The sequence below is a fragment of the Thunnus maccoyii genome, chromosome 10 (assembly GCF_910596095.1).
Source record: "Thunnus maccoyii chromosome 10, fThuMac1.1, whole genome shotgun sequence".
NCBI classification, from domain to species: domain Eukaryota; kingdom Metazoa; phylum Chordata; class Actinopteri; order Scombriformes; family Scombridae; genus Thunnus; species Thunnus maccoyii.
The window spans coordinates 21,577,810-21,603,558 of record NC_056542.1 but is presented as its reverse complement, the minus strand read 5'-3'; the positions used below and the strand labels follow the sequence as shown (position 1 = coordinate 21,603,558).

General features: G+C 39.3%; 1 protein-coding gene across 1 annotated transcript in view; it reads right to left on the bottom strand.

Annotated features, from left to right (window-relative positions):
* Positions 1-25,749, bottom strand: part of cdkal1 (CDK5 regulatory subunit associated protein 1-like 1) — a 244,305-nt gene that overhangs the window by 174,882 nt on the left and 43,674 nt on the right. The window contains exon 4 of the mRNA XM_042423928.1: positions 23,281-23,365. Within this exon, the coding sequence (XP_042279862.1) occupies positions 23,281-23,365 (85 nt within the window). The remainder of the gene's footprint in view (positions 1-23,280; positions 23,366-25,749) is intronic.

Genomic DNA, 25,749 nt, shown 5'->3' with positions numbered 1-25,749 from the left:
CCAATTAAAAGGAAGGTTCAAGGCAAGGTTCATTACGTTAGAAAAGAGAGGAGAGGGAAGGGGGGCGAACTGTTAGAAGAAAAAAGGCTTTACAGAATGAGGAGGTGATTTTTAAATTACATTTGGCTTGTTAGAAGGACGGTGAATATTTTTCTAGTTGGGGGATGAATAGAGCTGCCTCAGCCTCTTTTGTTGAACCACATTTGTTACATCTCTCTCCCTCTCTCCTCTTCATACTTTCAATCAGTCAAGATCATGTTCAATAAAGATTCTGGTTCTGTGGTCTATAAATCACATACAGTAAAATGTTTCATTACGCCTGACAACTAAAGTCACATTAATGACACATTTTTATGTGACATCAACATGCCCCTGACTTATTATCTGAAGAGCTGAAAATCCAGTATCTGTCTAAGCCACATTTAGATAGATAGAAATGTACTGACAACAGATGAAATGTTATTTTGACACCACATGTGTTATACCCAGTGTTCAATAGCTGGTCGTTACACCTGCAGAACCAAGCAAACTAACAAGCAAAACAAGTGTTACAACGCTGTAGGGCTGCAAATAATTATTTTCATTATCGATAAATCTGTTGATGATTTTCTTGATGAATCCATTAGTCATTAGTCTGTAAAATGTCCAAAAATGGTTAAAAAAAAAATGTCAATCACTATTTCACAAAGTCCAATATGATGTCCTCGAATGTCTTCTTTTTTCCCAACCAAATATCCACAACTCAGAGAAACCAGACAATATTCACATTTAAGAAGTTGGAATCAGTGCATTTGGACATTTATTTCTTTAAATACGTCTCAAAACAATCATCAATTATCAAAATAGTTGGTGATTATTTTTCTACCGATTGACAAATCTATTAATCAACTAATCATTGCAGCTCTAAAATGCTTTGTGCACTGTGTGTAGAAATTTGCATTTTATAGTACAAAAGCAGACAGTCGTTTAAGATAGGTCAACCTGTGTACCAGAGCATTTATTTTAATATACTCCATCCAGTGTGGTTATTTGTAAAACAGAAATGTCAACAAAGCTCCATGTTATAAATGAAGTCGGTTTCCTCTGATTTAAACTGATTAATGAGGCCCATCCTTCTTCCCATAAAACACTAAGTTGTTTATGTTTTCTACCTTGAAACTCCATTATACTGCTATGAAGAAGAGTACACTGACTCAATGCTTGGTCAGCGTGTTTTAATCAATTGTAATTTTCATTTAAACCTGTTATCAGATTTTTCCTCCCCTTTCTTAAAAGCTAATCAACTGGTGAAAAGCTGTGGCTAAAGGTTCAGAAAGCATTTTTGTACAGAATGAGGACTGTAGATTTTGTCCCCCATTACTTATGTTGGAATCACATTAGAAGAGGATCCCTTAACAGCCAGCATGGACAGGAGGAGCAACCACAGTGTCCAAACTGTTTGAATATAAAGTACATATGAATGTATGAGCATTGTTAAGACTTGAAAAAATGCCAGCCTATGTTCTAAGCATAAGCTCACTATGCTTAAAACATCGGCGTCTTATGAAAAACTTCTTATAAAAAGACTTTTCTAATATTCAGTGCACTGTATATTTATTGTACACTGTATTTTATTTATATTTGCCAATTGCTACCAAAATAAACACGCTAGATTTACCTAAAATTATTATTAAGTAACACATTATAAATGTTTGATGGTAATTACAAGTATTTAAAGCTCAAGTGTTAATGCCCTTAAAACATGAAAGTCAAATTCAATAAAAGTTGTAATCAGGCGTCTCTTAAGTCAAACTGACTTACATTAAGTAAACCGAGTCTTAAATACATTCACCTACATGGTACAAGGGAACGCACTATGATACCTTACATGACATGAACCCTCACGCTAGCATACATACACGCACCACAATTTAATCACAAGTCACTGCTAAGCTATAGTGATATTCAGGCAGCCAGGGAACGTACAGTAGCCTATATACCACATGTGGCCTGATTCCCCACAGCGATATTCCTTCCTTCCATATCCAGCTATCTGTCTGTTTGTTTACAGCACCTCAGAGGTTAAGGACCGCCCCGGGTATATTAAGGCACCGACCCACCAACGCCATGCCTTACAGGAGGTTGGCATCTCGCTGCGTACATTTCCGTGCATCCATCATTCTTTTGCACATATATGTACCTATGGCCAAGTTGTAGGCCTTGGGCTTGTGTCACTCCAAATACTGTTTGGTGAAATTGCTTCTTGGCTAGTTTGCAGCACCCAGTCCATCTGCTGCTTCAGTAAAATTAGAAACAAGCCCTCTTAAATGAAGTGCTTTGATGACAACATCTCCGAGGTGCCCGCAGAGATATACTGCAGATTAATATACACACGTTAACATGCGTATACAAACTCAAATGCATACATGTATCGTTTTACAATAGGGACAGGTTGTAAAATTTACTCCCCCCCCTCCCCCTCCCATCTGCAATTTAATAATCATCTGACTTCAAATTTGATCTCTTTGTTATCTCCTTCATCCTCAAATCATTTGTTATAGTTTCTCTCTTTCTCAACATTGACCAACCCATCGTGCTGTCATCAATTCCCTACTCTTATCCTTTCTCTTCCACTGTGTGCATCACTTCTAAAATTCCCCCTCAAGGTTTAAGCATAAGGCACGCAAAGGTCAAAAGTTCTTACTGTCATCTTGCATGACTTAATGTATATCAAGCACGTCTCTATGCTTTTACATACGTATGCTGGATGTGACATCTATTGAGAGACTGAGTCTTTGTTTTTCAAAGTCTTGTATCTTCATCAGTGTGTATGTGTTACTGCAAAGTTTCTCAAACAATTCTGCTGTCACTCGTCACCCTGAAGGAGCGTGGAGGATGAGCACGTTCAGAGAGAGAGAGAGAGAGAGAGAGAGAATGTCATCTTTTATAACTTGCAGCTAGTTTAAAGTATCTCAGTATCTGAGTAATTTCCAGGTCAGTGCTTGTTTCGCTAACACCAGCTGTAACAGCCTCTGGGATTGTCAACTCAACAAAAAGAGACCACACTTCGACTGGGAAAATGCCAAACGCTAATACAAACACACCTCTTTCCTACCACTGCCCTTTTCTTCCTTACAGTTTAGCATTATTAATAAATGATTAGGCATGTAAAAACAACTTGTTGAAACAGACATTGAATGCGTTCTATTCTGTGTGGGTCAGCCTGTGTGTGTGTGTGTGTGTGTTTGTTCATGGTGAATATGCATTTGTGTAACTTGCGTGTATGCCCAAGTTTGTTGTGTCCACAGTGTATTTCTCTGTTGGTGAATAGATCCAGGTTGATCATGTTACAGTGTCAGAGGGTTTGGTTCAGTCTCAAATCCCTCTGTGTGTAACTAAAGATACTTGATAGGAACACGGCAGCTGGTATGCTGGCTGTTACGTACACACACCTGCCACCTGAGTCAGTCAGTCTCTCAAGCCTTCTCACCCTCTTACGTACACACACACACACACACACACACACACACACACACACACACACACACACACAGGCAAACACACACACTGAATCAGTGTACATTATGACCTTATTCCAAAGAAGGAAAGTGCATCAAACTAGTCCAAACATGAAATGCAATTATGATTAGATACTCTTTGCATTACTGTTCTTGTCTGTCATGTCACTGAGGCAGTTTGACTGAAATTGAGAGAAAGAGAGAGAAGTGGAGCAGCAGGTGCTGTATGTGTATGTGTGTGTTTTTCTCAGCGCAGGTGAACAGAGGGTCAGTTCAGTGCTCTCCATATGCCATCTGTCGGATCAGCTACGTCTCACACTGACATTTCCCTTCATTCAGTAACAATGTCAAACAACCGAGAACTCAATCCACTGCATTCACCGGCACAGACATTTATGTTAACTCAGTTTCAGTTTCACTAGTCACACTTTCCAGTTGCGCTGAGTTTTATTTATTTAATTTTTTGGCATCAAGCAACACTTCCCAAACCCTTGATTTACTTAGATACTTTTAGATTTCATGAGATGAAATAAGCAATTAAAAGGTCTGGAATCAGATTAATCAGGTGAACAACTGCCTGTAAAATTTTCATATATTTTCACTCTCCCCACACAGTTACCATCTCATGACTGTTGTCTGTGTACAGTTTTTCTACTATAATTATGTGTTTAGTACTAGAATACCTATCAACATTACCAAGACTTGTCATAATAGAGCTGCCCCTGGACCAATTAAAATGTGTGATGAAGCCTCCTCTAGTAAGCTGCAGCAAGCACAAATATTACACCAAGAAACAGACATCACCATAGTTCTTCCAGCATGAGCTCATTTAAATAAGAAGTACACCTAAGAACCCCTCCCTCCGAGCGTGGTGTTTGTGGGGCCAAACGACATGTATGGGTATGTAGTGTGTGATGACATGGGAGGGGTGCGGGGACACGGTGGAACTGTCTGACCACCGCACAGTTAAGTATGGATGGCAACGTGGATTCCTGTTGTGCCAGTAGTTATAGCACCTGCTGTTTATGGGTATGGTTAATGTTACTGTTAGTAAGCCCTAAATATCTTGTTCATCTCTGAGTAAATCAAGGTTATCAGCTGGGCCATGTGTTATATTTACTGCCACAGAAGAGGAATATATCTCTCATTTATGTGACAGTGTCTCTTCACCGGTGCTTGTACAGGCTTGCTTACGTTACCAGCAGCTCTCTGTGAGAGGCACGAACTGGGGCTGTGGTTAGCCAGCGTTCTGCTATTTATACTTGATGCGGCAACTGCTACCACAAGTTGGGGTATACAGAGTGTTGGCTAAACGCCACAGTAAGGGAGAGGCCGGAGAATTCGGCTGAACTGAACATTCAAATCCAAGCAGACATGTACAAGCTAATTTTGAGCAGAAAGAGTTTTTTTTTTTCCTCCACACTATGTGTATTGTTTGGGAAAAAAATGGGTTGGGTCGCTGAGCGATGCAATCGTCCAGTCATCGACCACTGAGCCTCTTCCATTGTAACATCGTGATCTAAAAGCACCCCTCCCATCCCCGTCGTCTGCCCCTCTTTTGCATGGATTTAATTACTCTTATTGGCTTTTTTTTTTCACAAAGCTTTTATTGCACTTACAGTAACCCAACCAGTGTGGTTACTTGTCATCAAGTCGACCTGGTTCACTGTCTCTCCTCTGCTCCGCTTGGAGGACACACACTCTCACACACACTCACACACACATACACACACGGAGTGGTCAGCCCCACCCGCGGTGAAACAGAGGAGAGGAGAGAAACTTAGCGTGACCATAAATGACAGCAAAATGCAGTAGACGCTCGCACTGAGCTGAAATGAAATGAGTGCACATAAATTAAGTAAACAACATAAATAAACAGTGTCCACTATGTTTTGCAGAGAGACAGTGAACCACGTGAAGTACTCGAGTCGATGACAACTACACTCATTATGTTACTGTAAGTGCATTAAAAGCTTTGCGAGAAAAAAGCCAATAAAAGTAGTTTACCCCCCCCCCCCACTCTCAATATCATCGTCCACTGCAATGTTTCACTGTGGACATCGTCATAGGTCAATTTTGCAGACATCACCCAACTACACTTGTATTGACATACATATACATATGCCAACAAGAGTGTGGGATTATGTATACACTGCAAAATTTAAAAAAAAAAAAAAAAAAGTGTGGAGTACCTCTGTCAGTATCAAGACTTCAGATCTCAGTCAAGCTCAGGTCAGCCCTGAACTGAGCTTGACTCTCTCATTTCAATCTCTCTCACAATCTTTCTTCCCCTCCCCATCATTCTCTCTCTCTCTCTCTCTGTGTTGCAATGCAAGTCCTAATGAGGTGCTAATAAGATTCACAGCCCCCTTCTGAATCAGATTACAGTGAATTATGTATAAAGCCTTTAAATCACTGTTTGAAAATTACCCATGTGGCCTATGTAGCAACATGACACCCTTGTGCTTTTAATAACTGACAGCACAGTGACAGTACTGGAATTGTTTAACAGGCATCATTATATACCTTTTTTTTTTTCAAAAGCATTAACTGTCATTTAAACATTACATGTTTGTAATATTTCACTTTAGAAACTACAGGACAGGTATTTTAGTTTTGGGTGCTAAAGTGATCCTGACATTTATTTCTAGACACAACCCGGTTGTAGACTGGGCTTGTGGCTTTCCAGAGGAGACAGGTTTCACTGTCAAACATATAACGACAGTATCTTTTTGGGGACCTGAACTGTGAAACCAAAAGACAAAAAGGGGAAGAGAAACTGACATGGCAAAAGGTGGAAACATTAGGGTGCAAGATGGGAAAACTAGAGTCACCAGAGTGTGTGAGGGTGCAAAAGTGGAGAGAAGATAAGTGAGGAAGAGAATGATAGACAGAGAGAGGTAATGGTGTGACCTTGTGAAAGCCTGTCATCACCTGCTGGGAGAAAAATTACCTGTAGGAGATAGCCAGAGCACCTGAAAACACATCAATGTGCCTCTCTTTACCCCTCCAGCTTCTTCGCTACCTCTTTGACTGCTCCCATATGAGGAATATGTTACTTGCTTGAAATAACTAAACTCAATTAAACTGGAATAGAAATGACTCTGGTGGATCATCTGCTTTCATTAATTGGGAGCAAAATAACCTCACTCTCGTTTACTCCTACGTTTCATCCATCTTTTTATCTCTCTCCTCTCGCTTCTTCCTTCCTCTCCTCCTCTTTAATTTATCTTCATCTATCTCATGTTATCTGTTTAGCTCCAAATTCAATTTAATGTGTCTTATTGCTGCACAATTTGAGAACAGTGTTGCCAAGGCATCAAGGTCATCGGTTTTCCATAAAATTTGCTTTATGCTAAGGGCGCATGAAAACACACGGTGTCAAATTCAACTGGATTGTTTCAAAAGCAAGTTGTGTGTGTCTGTGTGTGTGTCTGTGTGTGTGTGTGTCAGATGTACAAGAAAAAGGAAACGCTACACAAGCCTTACTTTTAAAAAGACAATCATTGTAGGGAGTGCACTTTTTTTCTCTTTGATGTGTCTTCATGGTCAATGGTTAGCTAACTCTGCCTTCAACATGTACTTTAAGACAATAAAGGGGTTTTTCAATTTGTAAAAATACGCTAATCGGCTATTTTAGCATTGTATTTCTTTGTTATTTGGTGTGCATTGGTTACTAGTTTGATAAAGGTTTGCATGACAACAAAAAAGCAATAACACTGACTATTTTCCTTAAAAAAAAAAACATCAGGATTATGTGTTTTAGTTTAATAAAGCAATTAAATCACTGCATGTATGCAACTGAAAGCTGACATCCTCTCTCTCTTCTTTTAATATACAGTATAATAAAATCATAAACATATTGTCTGAGCTAAGTATCATCTGAATAGTTAAAGCAGCATATTTACTTCCCACTTTGCTGTTGTTAATTATTAATGTTATCAATAGGCTCTCTATGGCTTGTTGAGGTGCACCTGTTCAGGTTGACAATACCAGTAAAGTCTGTTCAAAACGGATCCAATGCAATGAAGAAAGACATTCCACGTTACCATTACATACAGTAATATATATTTCATACATCAATACGAAGTATTAGCCCAGATGTGTAGATGTGTCCCCGCTGCTAGCCGGGACATCATCCAAGTTTTTCAACTGCTGACTCAAGTGAAAGGCAGACATCCAAGCAACCTTGATCTCTCACCACAGCAAAGGAGAAGTTGTTTAAAATTGAGCATTTCAGTTCATATGTACATGTCAGAGTAGAAGCAGACACAAAGTTTTATTTGCTCTATAACATTAATGCTTTAATTGGACTTGAAGCGCTTGATAAAGCATGAAGGGACTGTACTACATAATTATTTCACATGGAAACATGAAAAAAATAATTGTGATATACAATTATCTGTAATTAACTGTGCAGGCTTGACACTGACAACTCTTGATTTCTAGTTTTGCTCTATCATCCCACCACCTCGACTCATTTCTCTTTGTAAGTGTATCTCTGATTGTACTCTTCTCTCTCATATGCTCTCCACATTAGCACGGTAAATATTTCTTCTTCCAATTCATAACAGGATATTAACTTCTTCGCCCGCTGCCCACAATACTGGTGCTGCTCCATTTACTTGCTTCTTTTACCGAGTTGCTAAAATAGAGGAGGACTCTCAAACAATGGCTGAGTATTTAAAACACTGAGATAAAGCAGAACAAACTTAAGCACCAGGAAAAAAGACAAAAAAAAAAAACACCTTTTCACTGACAGCTGGTTTAATTTCCCAAACACCTACACACACACAGCAGTGCTGCAGTTACTTAGGAAGTTAGCTAATGAGTAAAGATAAAATGGTAAAAGATTGAACAAAAACAGCGAGGAGGAAGAAAGGAGTGAAGCAGGTGTTCAAGCAGTGAGGTGGGAATTTCTGAATTTAACCAAGCCCAAACGTCCATGTGTGTGTGTGTGTGTGTGTGTGTGTGTGTGTGTGTGTGTGTGTGTGTGTGTGTGTGTGTGTGTGTGTGTGTGTGTCCGTCTTCATTACTCTCCTGTCACAATAGTGGCAAGAGGGGTCCTGAGAGGCTAAGATCTAGCCTCCCACATGCCTGAAGGGGGAAACACACATTCACACAGGCACACATGCAGGGGGCTATCATGGGAAATAACTTCATAACAAATGGAGCTTTTCATGTTATTGATCAGGAACACCCACTTTCTTGAGCTCATATTATCTGAGTACTACGAAGCTGAAACTCACTGTTATACTCAGTGAAACATAGTTTTTTAAGCACTCTTATACCTCAACTAACAGTATGCAGAGATAATTAAGATATGACTTTATGAGGCAATGATAGCTGGCGTGTGAAGTATTCCAGAAAAGGTAAAATACGCTCAAAATTCAATACTGTGACCTTATTGAGGTGAAAATTACTTCTAAACAACAGACAGAAAGATATAGTACATATATAATAAATCATTATATATAAACAACCAAACCAAACAAAAGCAAAACCCAAAAGAATATCTGTATGACTTCATACACAGATGATGACATATGGACTACACACCGGTCTGTTTGATCAATGAACGGCTACACACACATGTACAAAGCCCTGCAGACACAGCCAGGTGATTCATCACTAGCTGAGGGGAGCATGACCTCCAAAACCTCTTACGTGACCTCTGACCTCTTCAACATGACCTCACCGGGAGGGCGTTGCAGATTTATCAAACAACATAATGAGCATTCCAACCACCATCGCTCACTAATGTTCAGCTCTCTCTCCCTGGAAAACTATAATATATAAGCCAAATAAAAAACAACATCACTTTGTCAGCTTCCTGCAGAGACCTCCCGTCTCAACATATTTCACCATTTTCTTATTACAGCTGACAGCTGACATTGTCTCTCAATCTTGGCTCTCCTGCCCTGCTGCTTCACTCTATCTTTTCCTTTTAGCTCCGTCTTCACTTCCCCGTCCTCGTCCTTGTCACATATTTTACCACGCATATATACGGGCCCAGTCAGTCGCTGATGCCTGGTAGGGAGTCGGCGGTGTGATCTCGATGCCGGTGCATATAAAGCATTGCTGTGACTTGAGTCACGTTGCTGGTGACACATTAATCTTAGCGACTCAGCCTTACAGAGAGTAACAAAGCCATGACTGTATTATTGATATCTTTTCTAATTAACAGCCTGAAGGTTTTGTATGACAGACTGATATGACAGTGTTGTAACTGTAAGAACTGAGTAGTTTTTTTTTTGGTTTCCCAGCCTAGAATATATGGGTATCAAAACCTATGACACCCACGCTTGTATAGCTGGATCAGGTATGATTCTGAGTGTTACTCCTTCAGCTTTTATACCTTTATTGGGAGAAGGCATAGTTGTATTACTGTGGTTAACTCTGTGAGAACAAACTAGCACCTAACCCAGCCTAGAAATGTGAAGGTTGGGGTCTCTATTACCTAAAATATCTCAAAGGGTAAAGCACAGCACTTTCACTGTCAGAGTGTGGTTGTCTCCACTTTTACACATATATACACTCATGAGATATAACATTTACGCACAAACTGTTACACATAAATGAGAACATCTGAAATCATTATTTAAGTATCCCACAGTTACTGTCTTTTGAAATGTAAAGCCTCTTCCATCCTCTTCCAGCTGTTTGAGTGTCCGCGGCGTTCGCATCTCTTAATAAGATATCAATGTTTCCTGAGAAGTGTAGGAATCGCGTGACAAGTCCGTCAAACCCCCCACTGAGGGATTTAGCGCCCCTTCATTTCTTTAAAGCTCACACAACAACGATACTCATTCGCCAGAGGGAGAGAAAACATCTAACATGAAACACTGGTAATCCTGTCGTATTATAGCGGGCTAATGCACACAATACGCTATCATATCTTCTTTTCTCTGTTTTCCCTGTCAGTCTCAGCTGTATACAGTCTAAAACATATCAGAAAGGTAGAATTTTAATAAAATTACGGCTCATAAATATAATAAACCATGTTGTTATGTTATAGTGCATTGTACCACTGGTTAGCTAACTATTTTTAAATGTAGTACCTGGGCAGGTAGAATTATATAAAACAAACAAATAACATACCCGGTCATAACTAATTCTACAGAGATGTTTCACATTTTAACAACTTGATGAGATTTTCTTTATAGACACCATAAATCTTTATCAAATTAAGAGGAAAAACTCAATTTTAAAGCCCATCATTAACACCTGGCAACCAAAAATACACAAAAAAAGCTTCTTTTTCAGCAGCATCAGTTTAACAAATGTATTTTTATCATTTTAAACCCTCCTTCAGCACAGAAAATCAAGGATATGTTCTCCCTCTCTGTGTCACACACACACACCCTTCCACTGTTTGTCTACCCAAAGTTAAATATAAATAGAAGGTCCCATTTCCAGACCCATCCTTTCACAAATGTTGAAAGCCATAATGTATAATTGCAGTAAGAGAAACCATGGTGAAAAACATATTGCCCTACTATTCCTGCACTTTGGCTTTAATTTTAATCTGACTGTCTTGTGCCATGAGATTTAAGAGAGTTTTGCTACTCCTAAAATGGCTAAAGTAGACACTATTTCTGTATAATTCACAAGGTGATGACACTTTCCTACTTCTCCTATTCAAATATTATTTCCTGCTTATCTTAGTCGCATTCCTATAGAAGTTAAAATGGCCGACATGATCACTGAGTCCTTCAATATGGATAAGAGATTCTTTAAAGCCCCGAAACCACACTCTGACTCAATCCCTTTACAAAATTGTAGAATTTAACTTGGGATTCGACTACGGAAAACCCAGTGACTTGCAACACATCGGGGTGAAAGGTTCCCTCTTTATCTTCCATCCTATATTAACTCGGCCTCTTATGGCTTAAATCCACAATCGAGGATCAGCGAAAAGGCTGGAGCTCGGTGGGGTGCCCTAAGAGCCCAGCCGTCTGAACGGATGAAAGGCTGGAGTTGTTTGTGACTGCTGTAAAGGAAGACCTTATAAGGACTGCAACAATGTGACAGGCTGTGATTATGCGGCCATTTATTTAAGGGATCGCTCATGTGCACACATCCCAGGAGTAACACAACAAAATAAAGACACACTGGAGAATACAACGTTCACCATGAAATGTAAATAGCGAGCCCGGAATTAGTTCAACACAAGAAAAGATATTTTGTTAAGAAGCTGTCAGTAGTATCAAAATTATCCACCTTAATTATTTAGAAATCATGAAGCACAGTTTGTGGAGTTATATGTGAAGAAAATTTTGGGATTATGCACTTTGCCACTTCCCAGACACATTTTATTATTCATGATTTGTATTTAGCTGGCTGGTCTTACCATTTGTCAACATGGGTAACACCACATGTAAGCATATACATACACGGACAACATGCAGAAACAGAATCAAGGCAGAAGCAAGAGTAAAGGCATGTTTAACAAGATCCAATTGGATGGTGGGACAGGCTGTTGGCTCAGGCCCTTAGTCCCATACTGTGAGCAGGCCTGCATTTTAGCCACATACGAACGGGAGCGCACACACACACACATATATGCACGCCCATTCCAACTTTGATACAAGAGCCCCATACTGAGCTGAGCCCTGCATTCAAAACCCACTTTATAAAGTAGATGTGACAGGTTGTTTGTGAGGAGAGTTCAGCCACAAACACACTATATGTAAACATCAGAATGCACATACAAATGTGGTATAGAATAGAATACATCCATAAATGCATGAACCAAAGAAGAGTAGAGATGCTCAGATACTGTATCGGCTGGGACACAGAACCTGTCGGAAATAATCACAACAACACATCCTGTACTGCTCCAGAGGTCTGCTGGTCCTCTAATAATCTCCAATAACTGGTACCCTCTGAATGCATATACAGGCAATAAATGTCCCATTTGCATGTGTGTACATTTCTGTGAGGCATATATTTAGAAATAGCGTGGAGTCAGGCTATTAACCAATAGCAACTCTATGATTTTTAACTGTGTGTTGTTTCCAGTTGAAGACAAATACATGCACAAACAATCTTGGGGGTATTTCTTGTCCTGGCACTGTGATTTAAATTGCTTATCAGCTAGAATTATTCAAAGAATGAAAAATCTGCTTACTGTAAACGATCCTGATGAGCGTTTTAAGATTGTGTGAAATTATACTTGCCTCCCTACAGTAAAATCAAAAAAACTTTAATGGTTCAGACAGAGCGAGGATTCCCTTGTACTACTGCTGTTATATTCAATGTCCACATTAATGTTCTGTCCCAATAGTTACCAGATAATACCATAATAACCTCTGACTTGGCATTCCATTACTAGAGCCATATAAAATACTTTTCAGCGGCTGTGGAAATAAGAGGACATAATACCTGGTCTTTCAAAGCCGATAGAAGCTGATAAAAGTCAAGTCCATTAGGAACAGGGATTTAAACATTATTAGCCTTTCATCACATTACATTCATCCCTTCTGATGCCTGCTTTGCCTATCACCTTTTCTGATAAACAAGCTTTAAAAAAAAAAGAAAAAAAAAAGGCAAGAGTGTTACTTTCAGCATTCCTCGCACAAAATTGGGTCTGACTGTTGTTGAATGTCTTAGGGGTTAAGCAGAGAGAAGACTACTAAAAATCTAGCCTGACAGCAAGTAAATGATTTTAAAAGGATAAGTCTGTTGGGTCTGGAAGGCTAGGTATTGACCTGCTTATTGCTAAAAGTCCTGTTAACAGGTCCATGTTAATGCGACTTAGATCAAAGCTGGAGCTACTCTGGATTGGGGGGGAGGGAGGGAGGGAGGGGGTCTATCATAGAGCCAGAGAACTTTCTGCACTGTGGAGAAGTGAATTATTGAGGTGAAGGTTTCATGCCAGGCATCTATTTACATCTTGAGCAGGTAACGGAGTTAATACCTTCAAATGCTGTTAAAATAGGCTGACTAGAAAACTCTTAACAGTTAAAGCTCACCACAAACACTGGAAGTGACTTATGAAGTACCAGACGGACAGATACAGCAGATTGGAATATGGAACAATACCGTTGCATACAGTGCACAGGAGGGCTTGCATACTTCTATAATAGCTCCTGTACATTTGTAAGGAGAACAGAGCCGAGCCTCAAGGTCTCAAGGTCTTTACAAAGAATAAATCACAGATCTGACATGGTTGTATTTGATGACAATGGAAGAGAATGCTTGTTTTGACCATTCACATCATACTGAATCATACGTGACCTTAAGGCATTTCACCTTACCGTTACGAAAACAGAACAGAGCAAAAAAGAACACGGCAGAGCTGAACTGCTTATCACCTGCTGCATGAAGTCTGTTTTAACCACTGTGCATGACCTTAGATCTACACAGAAATAAAGTCATTAAGCCTGCTCAAATGTTCAGTCTTTCATCCTGGAAACCATTATGTTGTAAAAATGCTGCTATTCTCTATTCACTAAATACATGAAAACCAAAACATCTAATCTAATTTAACAAAAGGAAACAGAACAGTACAGAGAGCAGTAAAAATGACCTTTTTTATAAATAAAACATAACATAACCACCTTACTACACAAAATACTGATTCTAATCCATCCCTGAGAAAAGCAGAACACAGAAAATGTAGAGTGCAGTCTAACTATGCAGATGAAAACATGTTAGAAGCAAGGTCATGTATGAGCCAGCCTTGGTGCGAACCTGAACTCAGCTACACTCTCTTTACATCCCCTCTCTATATATGTCTTCTTTCACCCCTGTGTCTGTCAGTCCGTGTCTCCCTCTCTTTGAGGATTTTTGTGTCTGTGTGTACCCCAAAATGTAGGCTAATGCCCTGCAGAACTGACAGATTTAATGCCAATCCCTTGGTTGCACCAAAACCAGCCCAAGGCAGCAAGCTCTCTCTCTCTCTCTCTCTCTCTCTCTCTGTATGTGTGTGCGTGTGTATTCGTGTGTGCCCAGCCACAAATCCATGCCTGGTTGTCTGTGGGAGTCACTGAACATAGACATATAACAACTGCCCTTAGTAAACAACTCAAAAGGTCACTGCAGATTTTAGATTGTTTATACCTCACTGTCATGTCCTGATGAAAAAGCAAACATTTCTGGCCTTAATGTCAGTCACTTTCAGTGTGTCAGCTCATTTAAAAACAACAAGCTGTAAGGCCAGCTCAATGCATTATAAGCACTGTAAAAAAAGGAAACATGTCACTTGACCACAAACCAATGTAAGAGAGTTTTGACTGATTCTTGGAAAAACAAACCAGACTAATACATACAGTATTTATGTGCTTGTGTGTGTGTGTGTGTGTGAGCAGTATTCATGGTTTTGAGGTCAGTCACTGATTCATTATTAATGGAGCAGCTCAGGTTTTGTCATTTGAAAGATTTGTCAACTGACAGATTGCAGCCTCAGCTCTCTGGACTCCGGGTTTTGGAAAGAGTTGTTAAGGCTCTGGGATGCAGGCAGAAAATGTAAGGCCTGTGGAATAACATGTAAATTTTGTTTCAAGGTGGATTTTCACTTTAATGATTTGATTTGCCAAGCGTGACCTTTTGCCTCTGGTAAATATGTGGTCAGAGATCAATGACATAAAATCACTTGCCCAACGTCAGTGGACATCTTACTAATCAGCATGTTGCCAAGGGCTATAATGCATAATCACCACCTGTAACTCCACTATGAATGTATGGTACATACGCTCTGGAAATGTGAATTTCATAAACTTATACTAAGACTCATTCTTGTACCAGAAAGACATATATGACCAATTTATCAACTCAAACAAACTGAAAATGCAATCAACTGTAGTTTTCTATTACACATTATAATGTATTCAAGGCTTTTAAGTAGGGCTGCACGATATATCATTTCAGCATCTGTGATGCTTTGTCAAGTTAGGGCGTGTTTCCATACGGCCTTTTTCTCTGGCAGAAAAGTGCTGGCACTGGGGAGTGCTGGGATGAAAGTGATTGTGAAAAAAAAAAACACTGCACTTGGGTTTTAATTCTAGCATTTATATTCATTAGTCTTTTTTACCATGATTAGTAAATAGAATTAATTATGAAATAGTATTACTTCGGATGCTACTTAACTACTAATACACAATCATAACTAAGGCTGTATTCAGACCAAACAATGCATGGGGCTGCTTTGGTGGGGGCATGTAGTTTAAAGTACCGATGAGACAATGAAATACAATCCAGGCAGTCTACAGATTAATGTATTTAAAGATGCCAAAACACAGCAGTACAGCGGTTTGTAATACAGACAAGATTTTACAACTCTGGAAAGTAATGATGGCAGCAATGGTTTCATCATTTGTCGCAACGATCGCGGGGTAAACAGTTGAATACAGCGTTCACGTAACAAAGTAATTCACCAGGAATCTGCGGTTGCATGTATGCGACTGGCCGACGCAGCGCCTTGCTGGATAATGTTGCGTTACTTGGCAGGAAAAAGTTGAGCCCGGTTCAACTTTTTTTGCCGGACAACTCTACATTGTTTTGCCAAGCCCTCTGCATTGGCACCATCAACACACCGCTAGCATTCAAATGAATGAGAGGACTGCGGTTTTTTCACGCAGAGCTAATATCGGTCTGAACGCCTCCTAAGACAAAAGCCTATTCTTCTGCTTCAGTTTAATCTTGTGATGCAATATGTAGGCCTGTATCTGCTGTGTAAAGCAGTTACTTCCTTTAGCTCAGTTTTCCAATTTTTGGCAGCATGTGGTCTACAATTGATGGCACTAAATTTGCAAAACAACTACTGCCAAGACAACACAGAGCCAACAATAGACTGTCCTGTAGCCAGGGGCCATAATACATATTCACCACCCAGCCTACACATCTGTTATAAATACACAATATAAGCACAGCACATACACTTTGGACTTCTTCCAAGAGTTCATTCTGTGTGTTGTGTGTCCCTTTTCAATTAACATTAATGATTTTTTCTTTCTTATGGTTGGTTCATGAATATTAAAATTATATTGAAATGAATGTAAATATAATGTGGGAATTGGTGTATTTTGAAAACAGAAGTACAGAACTCTGAGTTTGGTTCTAATTCATTAAGCATACATTCCCTTGATCATACAAATTACTAGAGACAGCCAAGTGGAGAAATTCAACACACACGCACACACACACACACAAATATTCCCGCAAACACATAGCAGTTTAATTACATGCTGTTGAGCAACTGTTTCTTTAATGCATTCCGCGTTCATTGATTTGAGAGGTCTCTGACATTGAATTACACTATAGATTGCGGCATTTCAAACGCACACACATGCACGCAAAAATATCCATACTAATTGACGTTTTAGCATTCAGAAGCTGCTCTATTAGCAGTTTATGCTACTGAGTGAGGTCCTGATGTAGGACTCTTGCTGAAGGAGTTGAACAGCAGGGTGGAATATGCCGTTACTCTAAAGGAGAAGCTGGAAGGAATCCCATCTCCCACACAAGTTGATTCACCCCTGCATGCTGTAGGAAATGATGCCACTTCAAGTCAAAAGGCTGAGGGAAACAGTTTGTACAAGTAGTAAAATGCTAGGGGTGGGAATCTTTGGGAATCTTTGGGAATCTCATGATTCGATTCAACTCTGATTCCTGGTGTCCAATTTGATTCAGAATCGATTCTCAATTCAAAACTGATTCTCAATTGAATGAATAGAAAAGGGGGAACTAATTTTAGTTTCTTGCTCCAGTAAACTGTGAGCCAAAACATTAACTGGTGTCCTTATTTCACTGAAATACAATATGAAACATAACTGGCAGTTATTTATGGTCTGTAGCTTTTTGATTTTAACAAGTTAACTACATTACTTAAAGAATTTGAAAACATTTTACAGTCTTCTGCCTGTATGAGAATAACAAAATGAAATTGTAATTTACTGACCAACATCTCCGGTTAAATGACTTGTAAAAACAGAAGCTGGTGTGTTGACTCTGGAGTAAGGGGAGGCAGAGTGCTCCACTGTGTTGTTATTAATGTCATGACTCCAGCAGTGGAGAGCAGCTTCTCTGCTTGCACCCTTAGCTCCGGGGAAAGACATCGTTGTCCAAGACACTGAACGGAAACAGACTCTGCACCCCGCTAGAGTTGGTTTAAGTTGTTTAAGTGCAGCTGCTCTCGTTTCTTAGTGTTGGAGTTAGTCTCTGATTTCTGGCATGTAAAGTATTCACAATATACTTCATGTTCGTCTTGCAAAGGTAATTATTTAGTCATTAAATCAAAAAATGCACCCAGATGTCTGTTTTTAAAGATGAATGACAAAATAACTCATAGCATGTGTGTGCTATAGACTGTCCAGGTGCTGTACTGCCCTCGCAGTTGAGTTCAGCCTTTTTCGTTCCGTCAACATCACATAATTAACGTTTAGAAAATTGTTTTTTGACATTTGTTAATAAATTCAGATTGTAGAAGAGTCTCAATTCTTATTTTCACCCACCCTATAAAATACCACAGAAAGAAATTATTAAGTACACAATTAATGTACTGGACTTCATCTTAATCATAGACAGCATTATTTCTAAACTAATCTTGAACCTAAGTGTCCTTGAGCAGGACACATGCAAGTCTTAGTTCTGAGTAAGACACATAAAAATTAAAAAAAAAAACACAAACAGACACACACACACACAGCCACACACACACAGACACACATACGGACCTCAAATGTAACAGCTGTGTTTTTAGCTTCAGGATCAATCAATATTGTTAGGTGGTTTTTCAAAGTACATACAGAATGCATACACTCCATATGCATATTTGCTAGCATTCTCTCATGGGTTAACCCTGCACACTAAACACACACACACACACACACACACACACTCTCACCCAAGCTGCCTGGGCATCCATCCACCTGACAACCCCCACAAGCACACATACACACACACACACACACACACACACACACACACACAACTACTTATCCCACACACTTGGCATGGATGCCAACTAAGCCCCAGTTCTCCAGAAGTAATAAACCGTCTTTTCACTGCGTCTCTCCAAACCATGATAGAGGACTGCTGAAAGCCCCTGTGCTTCCATTTAAAACCCCTCAACTCATTTACTAGGACACTGATGGTTAGTTTTGTGTCAGTGTACGTGTGTGTGTGTATGTGTGAGAATGTGTGTTGGTGGCACATTATGTCCCACATGACACAGCCATGGGGGACAATTTGTTTTACACTTAAATGTACATACACTCACATAAGTAATAAGGGACAGCGTGACAATATGGGCTACAAAGTGCTCTTTACATAAACAGGACCTGAGTTAATTCTCCGAGGTAAAGTAAGAAAACAGCATAACACCGCCTGCGTTCCCACACACATAAATGCATTTATCGCATCCACCTCGACATACAAATCTAAAAGAAATGTGAATCTAACAATCACAGGTTTTAAAAATAATAATTTAGAAAGGTTTATTCCTTTAACAGGAAGTCATACAAGAGTTTATGAACCCTCCCTTCCTCAGTGGGATTATTACCAAAAAAAAAAAAACTTCCAACAAAGAGGGTGGTCTGGCCGGTCTGCTTCAACATTAACTTTGAGCTGTGACAAAGCCTAACAGCAGGGCTAATGACAGTCTCTTTTACTGGAAAGTGTGTTAAGAACCGCAAGCTGAGCACCATAGCGTAGCACAGCTTGTTAGTTAACATGCGCTGGCCTCCAACTACCCCTCCAAGACAGAAAGTAGAGAGGTGAGACATACACACATACACATAATTAGACAGCATTCAAGGTTAATACATTATTACTTGTGAGGGCCATATCCAATAGACAAACACATTTCTTCCTGTTTATGTGAGGAACTTCTAAATAGGTGGCGAAAGCACAATAAAAACCAAGAGGATAAGCCCCGCGACATACTGTAAAACAGCCTCATTACTAATATTATACTGAAAACACCATCAGTCTTATGTGGCCTACAGCAGAGGGTATGTTAATATACATTTCAAATAAGATTTTCTAAAAAGTAATTCAACAGAAAAAAATAAATTAAGTCATGATATTCAGTACAACCACTCTATATAGTATATATTAAATAATGTATGATACAGAGACGTTAATTATAAAAGAAATGTTTCAAAATATTTCAATGAAATTAATTTAAAATGTGGTATAAAGTCTACAGATTGCTAAAGGTGAAGAAAATTACAGTTTTCATACAGTCCCACTATTCCAAATATCATGTATCTTGTGCTGCCTTAATAAGATAGAAATATTGTTGTACTTAAAATGATGAGACTCGGTGCCCCCCCCCCCAGATTTTACTGTCCAGGAGTGGTATGTTCAGATAAATCAGCTTTTTCAAAAGGCTGCTCTGCAACTGAAAACTTTACTGATCTCAAGTATTGATTGGTATGGCTGTGAAAAGCATATGACCATGACAAGTACAGAGACGATGCACTGCATACAATTATTCTTATATAAGAATAATCTTTTTAGTTGGACCTTTTCTAATATGCCAGGAGCTGTACCATGTATGCTGTTGCATGTTAAACTTGCTAATTTGGAGACTTTAATGCATGGAATTCAGAAATAACTTCGGAGTGAATTTAAGACATTTTAAGCACCACCAGGCGTGATGCCCCAGCCCGTGTAAATGTGTGTGTGAAGTTCTCGTGTTTGTGGTACCAGGAGGTGCAGGCACAACGCCCAGCGTGTGACTGAGCGCGAGGCAGCCAGTGTGCCTGCCTCCTTCTCTTATTTTTTCTCTCCGTCAATCATATGAAGAGAAGCCAAAGAAAAATTAAGGCATAAAAAAAAAAAAAAAAGTGTGACTTAAGTGGGCATTTTGATTCTCTGTGATCCCGTACCCCTTCATTTTGTGTCTCCATCATGCAAGCAGCTAGTGATGAAAGGCGGAAAAACTTTATTCCTTGTGTGTGTGTGTGTGTGTGTGTGTGTGTGTGTGTGTGTGTGTGTGTGTTTCCTTACCAGTGAATAGAGCATTAATTGCATTAGCATTACAGCTGGGTGATTTCAAGTTAAAGAAAAACTCTTGCATCAACAAAAAAGACATTTTCAAAGTCTTGAAGTGTGTTATTATTTTGCGCATTTCAATTGAAAAATTCTTTGCATAAAAATTGGCATGACAGAAAGACAGTAAAAGAGAAAATGAGCATGAGGAGACGGCTGAAGCAGAGAGACAGGAAGATTGCAGTGATCAAGTTGGCAAAGTGAAACTCTTCACCCTTGAAACTGTAATATTGCTTTATGATAAGTCACTCCATTCTAATGATTCAGACATCCAAAATGTAAAATGTGACAGATAAACAAATTGCTCCATTTTGCTTTTAGTCTAAAATGCAAATCATCTAAAAGCCGACCAATAAAAAGCCTACAATTTGTCTTTTCAACCATGTTAGCCAACTGTACTGTTGCAGCCCTGATGTCATTGAGGCAGGTGGCTTTTTAAAAAATGTCCATGTGTACACAAAACTATTTAGAGTTCTGACAATGAATCTGAGTCTGAATGCACTTTCCTCCTTTTTTTACTAGTGCTTGAACAGCCAGAGTAATGTGTCTCCACTTTGATGAGAATAAAACAAAAGATTTAAGATTAACTGTCGAGTGGAGGTCAATATATCGTTAGATAAGGAATCACTTTACAAATGTAATAATGCACTGCTGATGAAATGATTAGTCATGAGCAGACCATGTGTTGCTAGCAGGGATTTTGAAGAGCAATGACGACACCGACACCTAACCAGACCGAATTAACATCTGTAGGTACATTTAACATTCAGCTGTTTAATGTGCTGCAGCTGAGCAGCTAATTAGCTACCAAGCCTGCAAACTGACACCAATGAATGTTTGTTTGGTGGCTCGTTCAACAAGCTAAGCTGCGAGCTAAGGACAGTGTTCATGTTTGTAAACTAGATCAGAAGTAGACTTTAGCAGGAAAGCTAATGTGGGATGTTGTTGAGAGTCTGTGGTTCTTGTGTTGTGTAGCAGGATGCTATCAGGCTCAGAGTGACCGTTTGCTGTGTTGAAATAAGGTCTGCAGCTATGAAGGCAGATACAAGAACGATGTTTCATCAAATGAATGCAAAAGTAGGAGGCACCGTTATAAAACCAAAGAATTTTAAATATACATTTCTCTTATTTGGCTTCTGATTTTTTCTCAAAGAAGAACACAGGACAAGTGATTTATAAAGCAGATGTGTGTGCTGTAGTATATGAAAAAATGCTATTTAATTTCAGTCGATCTTCAAAACTGCTTCCAATGACAAAATTTTCATTTTACACACAGTCACCTAGTGACTGCTCAGTGTCTCGTTCTCTCTCACTACCACAAAAGCACACACCCGCCAGGTGTGTGTGTGTGTGTGTGTGTGTGTGTGTGTGTGTGTGTGTGTGTGTGTGTGTGTGTGTGCCCCTGATGGAGGGAAATTAATCAAAATGCAAAACAGTTTCTAGCTTAATTTCTCTGTGTTTATGCAAATGTATGTTTCTCTCTTCCTCTGTGGGTGTGTGTGAGTATGCGTGTGTGTGTGTGTGTGTGAGTGTGTGTGTGTGGGTGGAAACTGACAAGGAGCAGCGAGCTAAAAACATGTTATACACACACACACACACACAAACACACACACACACACACACACACACACACACACTTATGTAGGGCCCTACGGTTTTTGCGTTGCAGAAAACACTGACTGAATCGCCGAATTTGATCATAAAAATCAACTGTAAAACACGGAATGTTGTGGAATTTGCCAAAATGTGGATGCAATTTATAAAAATCAGGGTTTTCCCTACCATTAGTGCTTGAGTGTTTTTTAAGAGCGCCTAAGCCAAATGAACAGAAGAAAACTATGCTGAGAGTTCTCTGCAGTGTTTTGCTGTCATTTACGGGTGCGCTGCTTCTGTCCGCTGCTGAAGTGAAAAATAAAGTTTTACTCGAGTCGACGACAACTACGCTCATTACTGAAAGTGTAATAAAAGCCTCACGATATCGAAACGCCTGTTCAACAAGCATAAACATGTAGAAAAGCGATATTTTCATGTGCTTTGTCTGTAGCCAACTGTTATGAACAAGCTAAAATGAAAGCTTTCTGTATGTAGCCTAACAGTTTAGCTTAGTTTGTTCTTGTAAACTTAGCTACCGGCTGATACAGCAGCACACAGTGCAATCACTCACCGAAATGTGAAGGATTACTTCAGGCAATAGTGTTTACACAGTATCTGTTTCACTTCTTCATGCTAATGCCTGAGTGTACTGTGTATTGAAGCACTTTCTTTGATTAAAAAAATAACACAATGTTTCAACATTCAATGTAAAACATTTTGTGAGCAGAGGACGGTGCCGTATTTGTCTGCAGGAACTGGACTCAGTTTGAAGGTAAGCAGGCAACAAACACTGCTTGTCACACCGAGCGTTGTTGCTTCTCACACCGGCTGACAGTTACTGCACACCCCCTTGCTGTCAAGCATCTTGTTCACAGTGTGTGGGTGTCTGCGTCATCGTTTTCAAAAGTGTTAGTTTCCGCCCGTCCAGACTAAAATGTAATCCTGGAGTTTCAAACTAAAAACGGGGTCAGCAGCATTTTCAAAAGTCTCTGTTTCAGGGGTTTGTGGTGTGTGGATACTAGGTTTAAATGTAGCAAAAGTTATGTGTGGCTTTATTCCTTACAACATATTTTAACTTGTTATAATCGGGGGAACACATTTTCAACCAATTCACATGAAAAACCTAAAAATCTATTTTACTGTGTACGTAGGAGAGAGAGTGTTTGTGTGTGCATGAGGGTTTCAGTACTTGATTGAGTTTCTGAAGTGGTCCTCTGCAGGGTTTTTCACGGTGCAGCTGTTCAGCAACCACAGGTCTGCTTCTGATGGGTCATCTGTAGAAAGAGAGAGACAGTTCATTTATTGACATCATCTCAAGCATAAAATAGAAGAAGTATAATACAGAAAATCTACCTAACATACACACAAATAAAACCATATCATAAATCCTAAAAATGCATAAATACTACATCGGTCTCTAGTATTCCTTTATGTCTCTTTTGATTAGGTAAGGATTTTTTTTTCCTTTACATTCTTTATATGATATTCGGTCTTTTAGAGGTATCTAATGAGTTAAAGGGATTATTTACTGCATGTATATAGGTTTCACATTCTCAGATTTGGAAATAGTTGGGCATGCTTTCATCTCATTGGGTTATTTTATTTAATGCACATTTATGTTTGTTTGTGTCACTCTTCTTTTCTTCTTCTCAGAAGAACAGAGTACTGCCATTTTTTTTTCTGTCCTGGCCTCATTTAACTCCCAGATTTGGTTTTAAGGTTTTATTACTTGTTTGAACTTTGAGTTTTTGGCGTTTTCCGATACTCTGATCTGACTCAAATAAACCAAATGTTTGTTTTGTTTTGTTTTATTTTATTTTATTTTGTTTTTAACTTGAAATCTAAAACACTTGTAGCATTGTCAGCTGTTTTTAAATGTGCTTACTAAATAACGATAATCTGACTATGATGTCCTTGAATATACCAAGTGGATCCCATCTGGCTCCTGAACAGCTCCGAACCTCCAAATTCTAAAAACTGGATAATTAAACTTCTGTTCATTGGCTGCTGGTCCTGGCTGCTTTGCATGGCATCCTGGGACATGGAGTTTTATACTAGTTGTTGGTTGCATTTAGAATTTTGCTGTTAGCATTAGTAACATTGTCAAAACAGTGTTATATTATTTGAGCATGTAAGCCATTCTTGACCTTGGGAACAGTATATGTAACAAAGTAATCTCAACTCTAAAGTCCACTTACTGTATTCAAACACATCTCACTATCTTGTATTAATGATGGCCTATACTTGGCTATCTAATCAAATCCATTTAGAATAATGAAAATCAAACAGCTTATTGTTATTTGACAAATAAGCCTCTGGAGTAGTCCAATTTAGCAGCCACAATTTGGATTTGGCAGCAAATAAATTAGCTAAATTATTAACACCTATGTTCAGAATCCACAGAAACAGGCCTGGTTTGAGTTTACAAGCCACCTAAACTTTCCAATGATCACTGGACACACACACACACACACACACACACACACACACACACACACACACACACACACACACACACACACACACACACACACACACAGAGAGAGAGAGAGAGCAGTCTGTTGCTCCTTGTGATGTTAAGCTCAGCTGCTACTCAAGGCGATGGTGGCAGGCTTTGCATGGCACTGCCAGGAGAACTGTCACACACAAAGAAACACATACTCGGGGGGGGATATGGCACGGCGGTGGTGGAGAGCTAAAAACTTGGTTCTTTACGCCACATTGAACCAGATATTTCACTTAAAAATCCACTTCCCTGCTGCAGTCAAGCATACACACACACACACACACACACATACACTGTGTTCCTGCATTAGTAAATCTAATACACACCTGCAATACTTTGTGTAACACACACACAGAAGGTGCCGGTATGCAGAGAGAGGGGAGATCACCGACCACAGCACAGCACAACTTGCCATTGGTTAACTTTTTTTCTCTGTGCCTCACTCTCAACAAAATACACACACACACACACACACACACACACACACACACATATATATAGTGTTTCTGGACCAAGGATAAAATGTAAAGTGACAACTCCATTCATCGATTGATGTCAAATAAAACCTACATAAAGAAACGTCTATTCATTATTCTTATGTTGACTGAACAATCAATATCTCGGCTGCACATACAGACTTATCACTTGTGAGTCTTTGTGTTCAGATTTCAATAAGTTGGATTTAAAACCTTTATAATGCCACTTTGCAAAGAGTTTGAAATAAGCCCGATAAAGTCCTATATAACAACAAATCTGTAAGAAACAAGGCCTTGTCACAGCTTTTAATCTGTAATGTTTTCATTCTTTTTTTAAACATTTAAGGCGTTGAGGTTTTATAACATCTTTCAATTTTTCTGGACTTCTTTACCACTGGATGTAGAAACCACATTATCATTTAAAGATGAATGCTCAGCAGTTTGGGCCTTGGGGGGGTGTTAGCTGTATCAGACAGTAAGCTAGACTTAATGAAGAGTCATAAAACAGAAGTACAGCTGCGCTTCTCATAAAAGCAGTAAAACAATGTGAGTCACACTGGTAGGACATGAATCATGTGTTGTTTGGGTTTGTTTGTTTGGGCCTTCGCATGTTGTGAGGAATCATTTATTCTGGGATGAGATGACACGACAAAAAGGCCAAAAATATGAATAATCG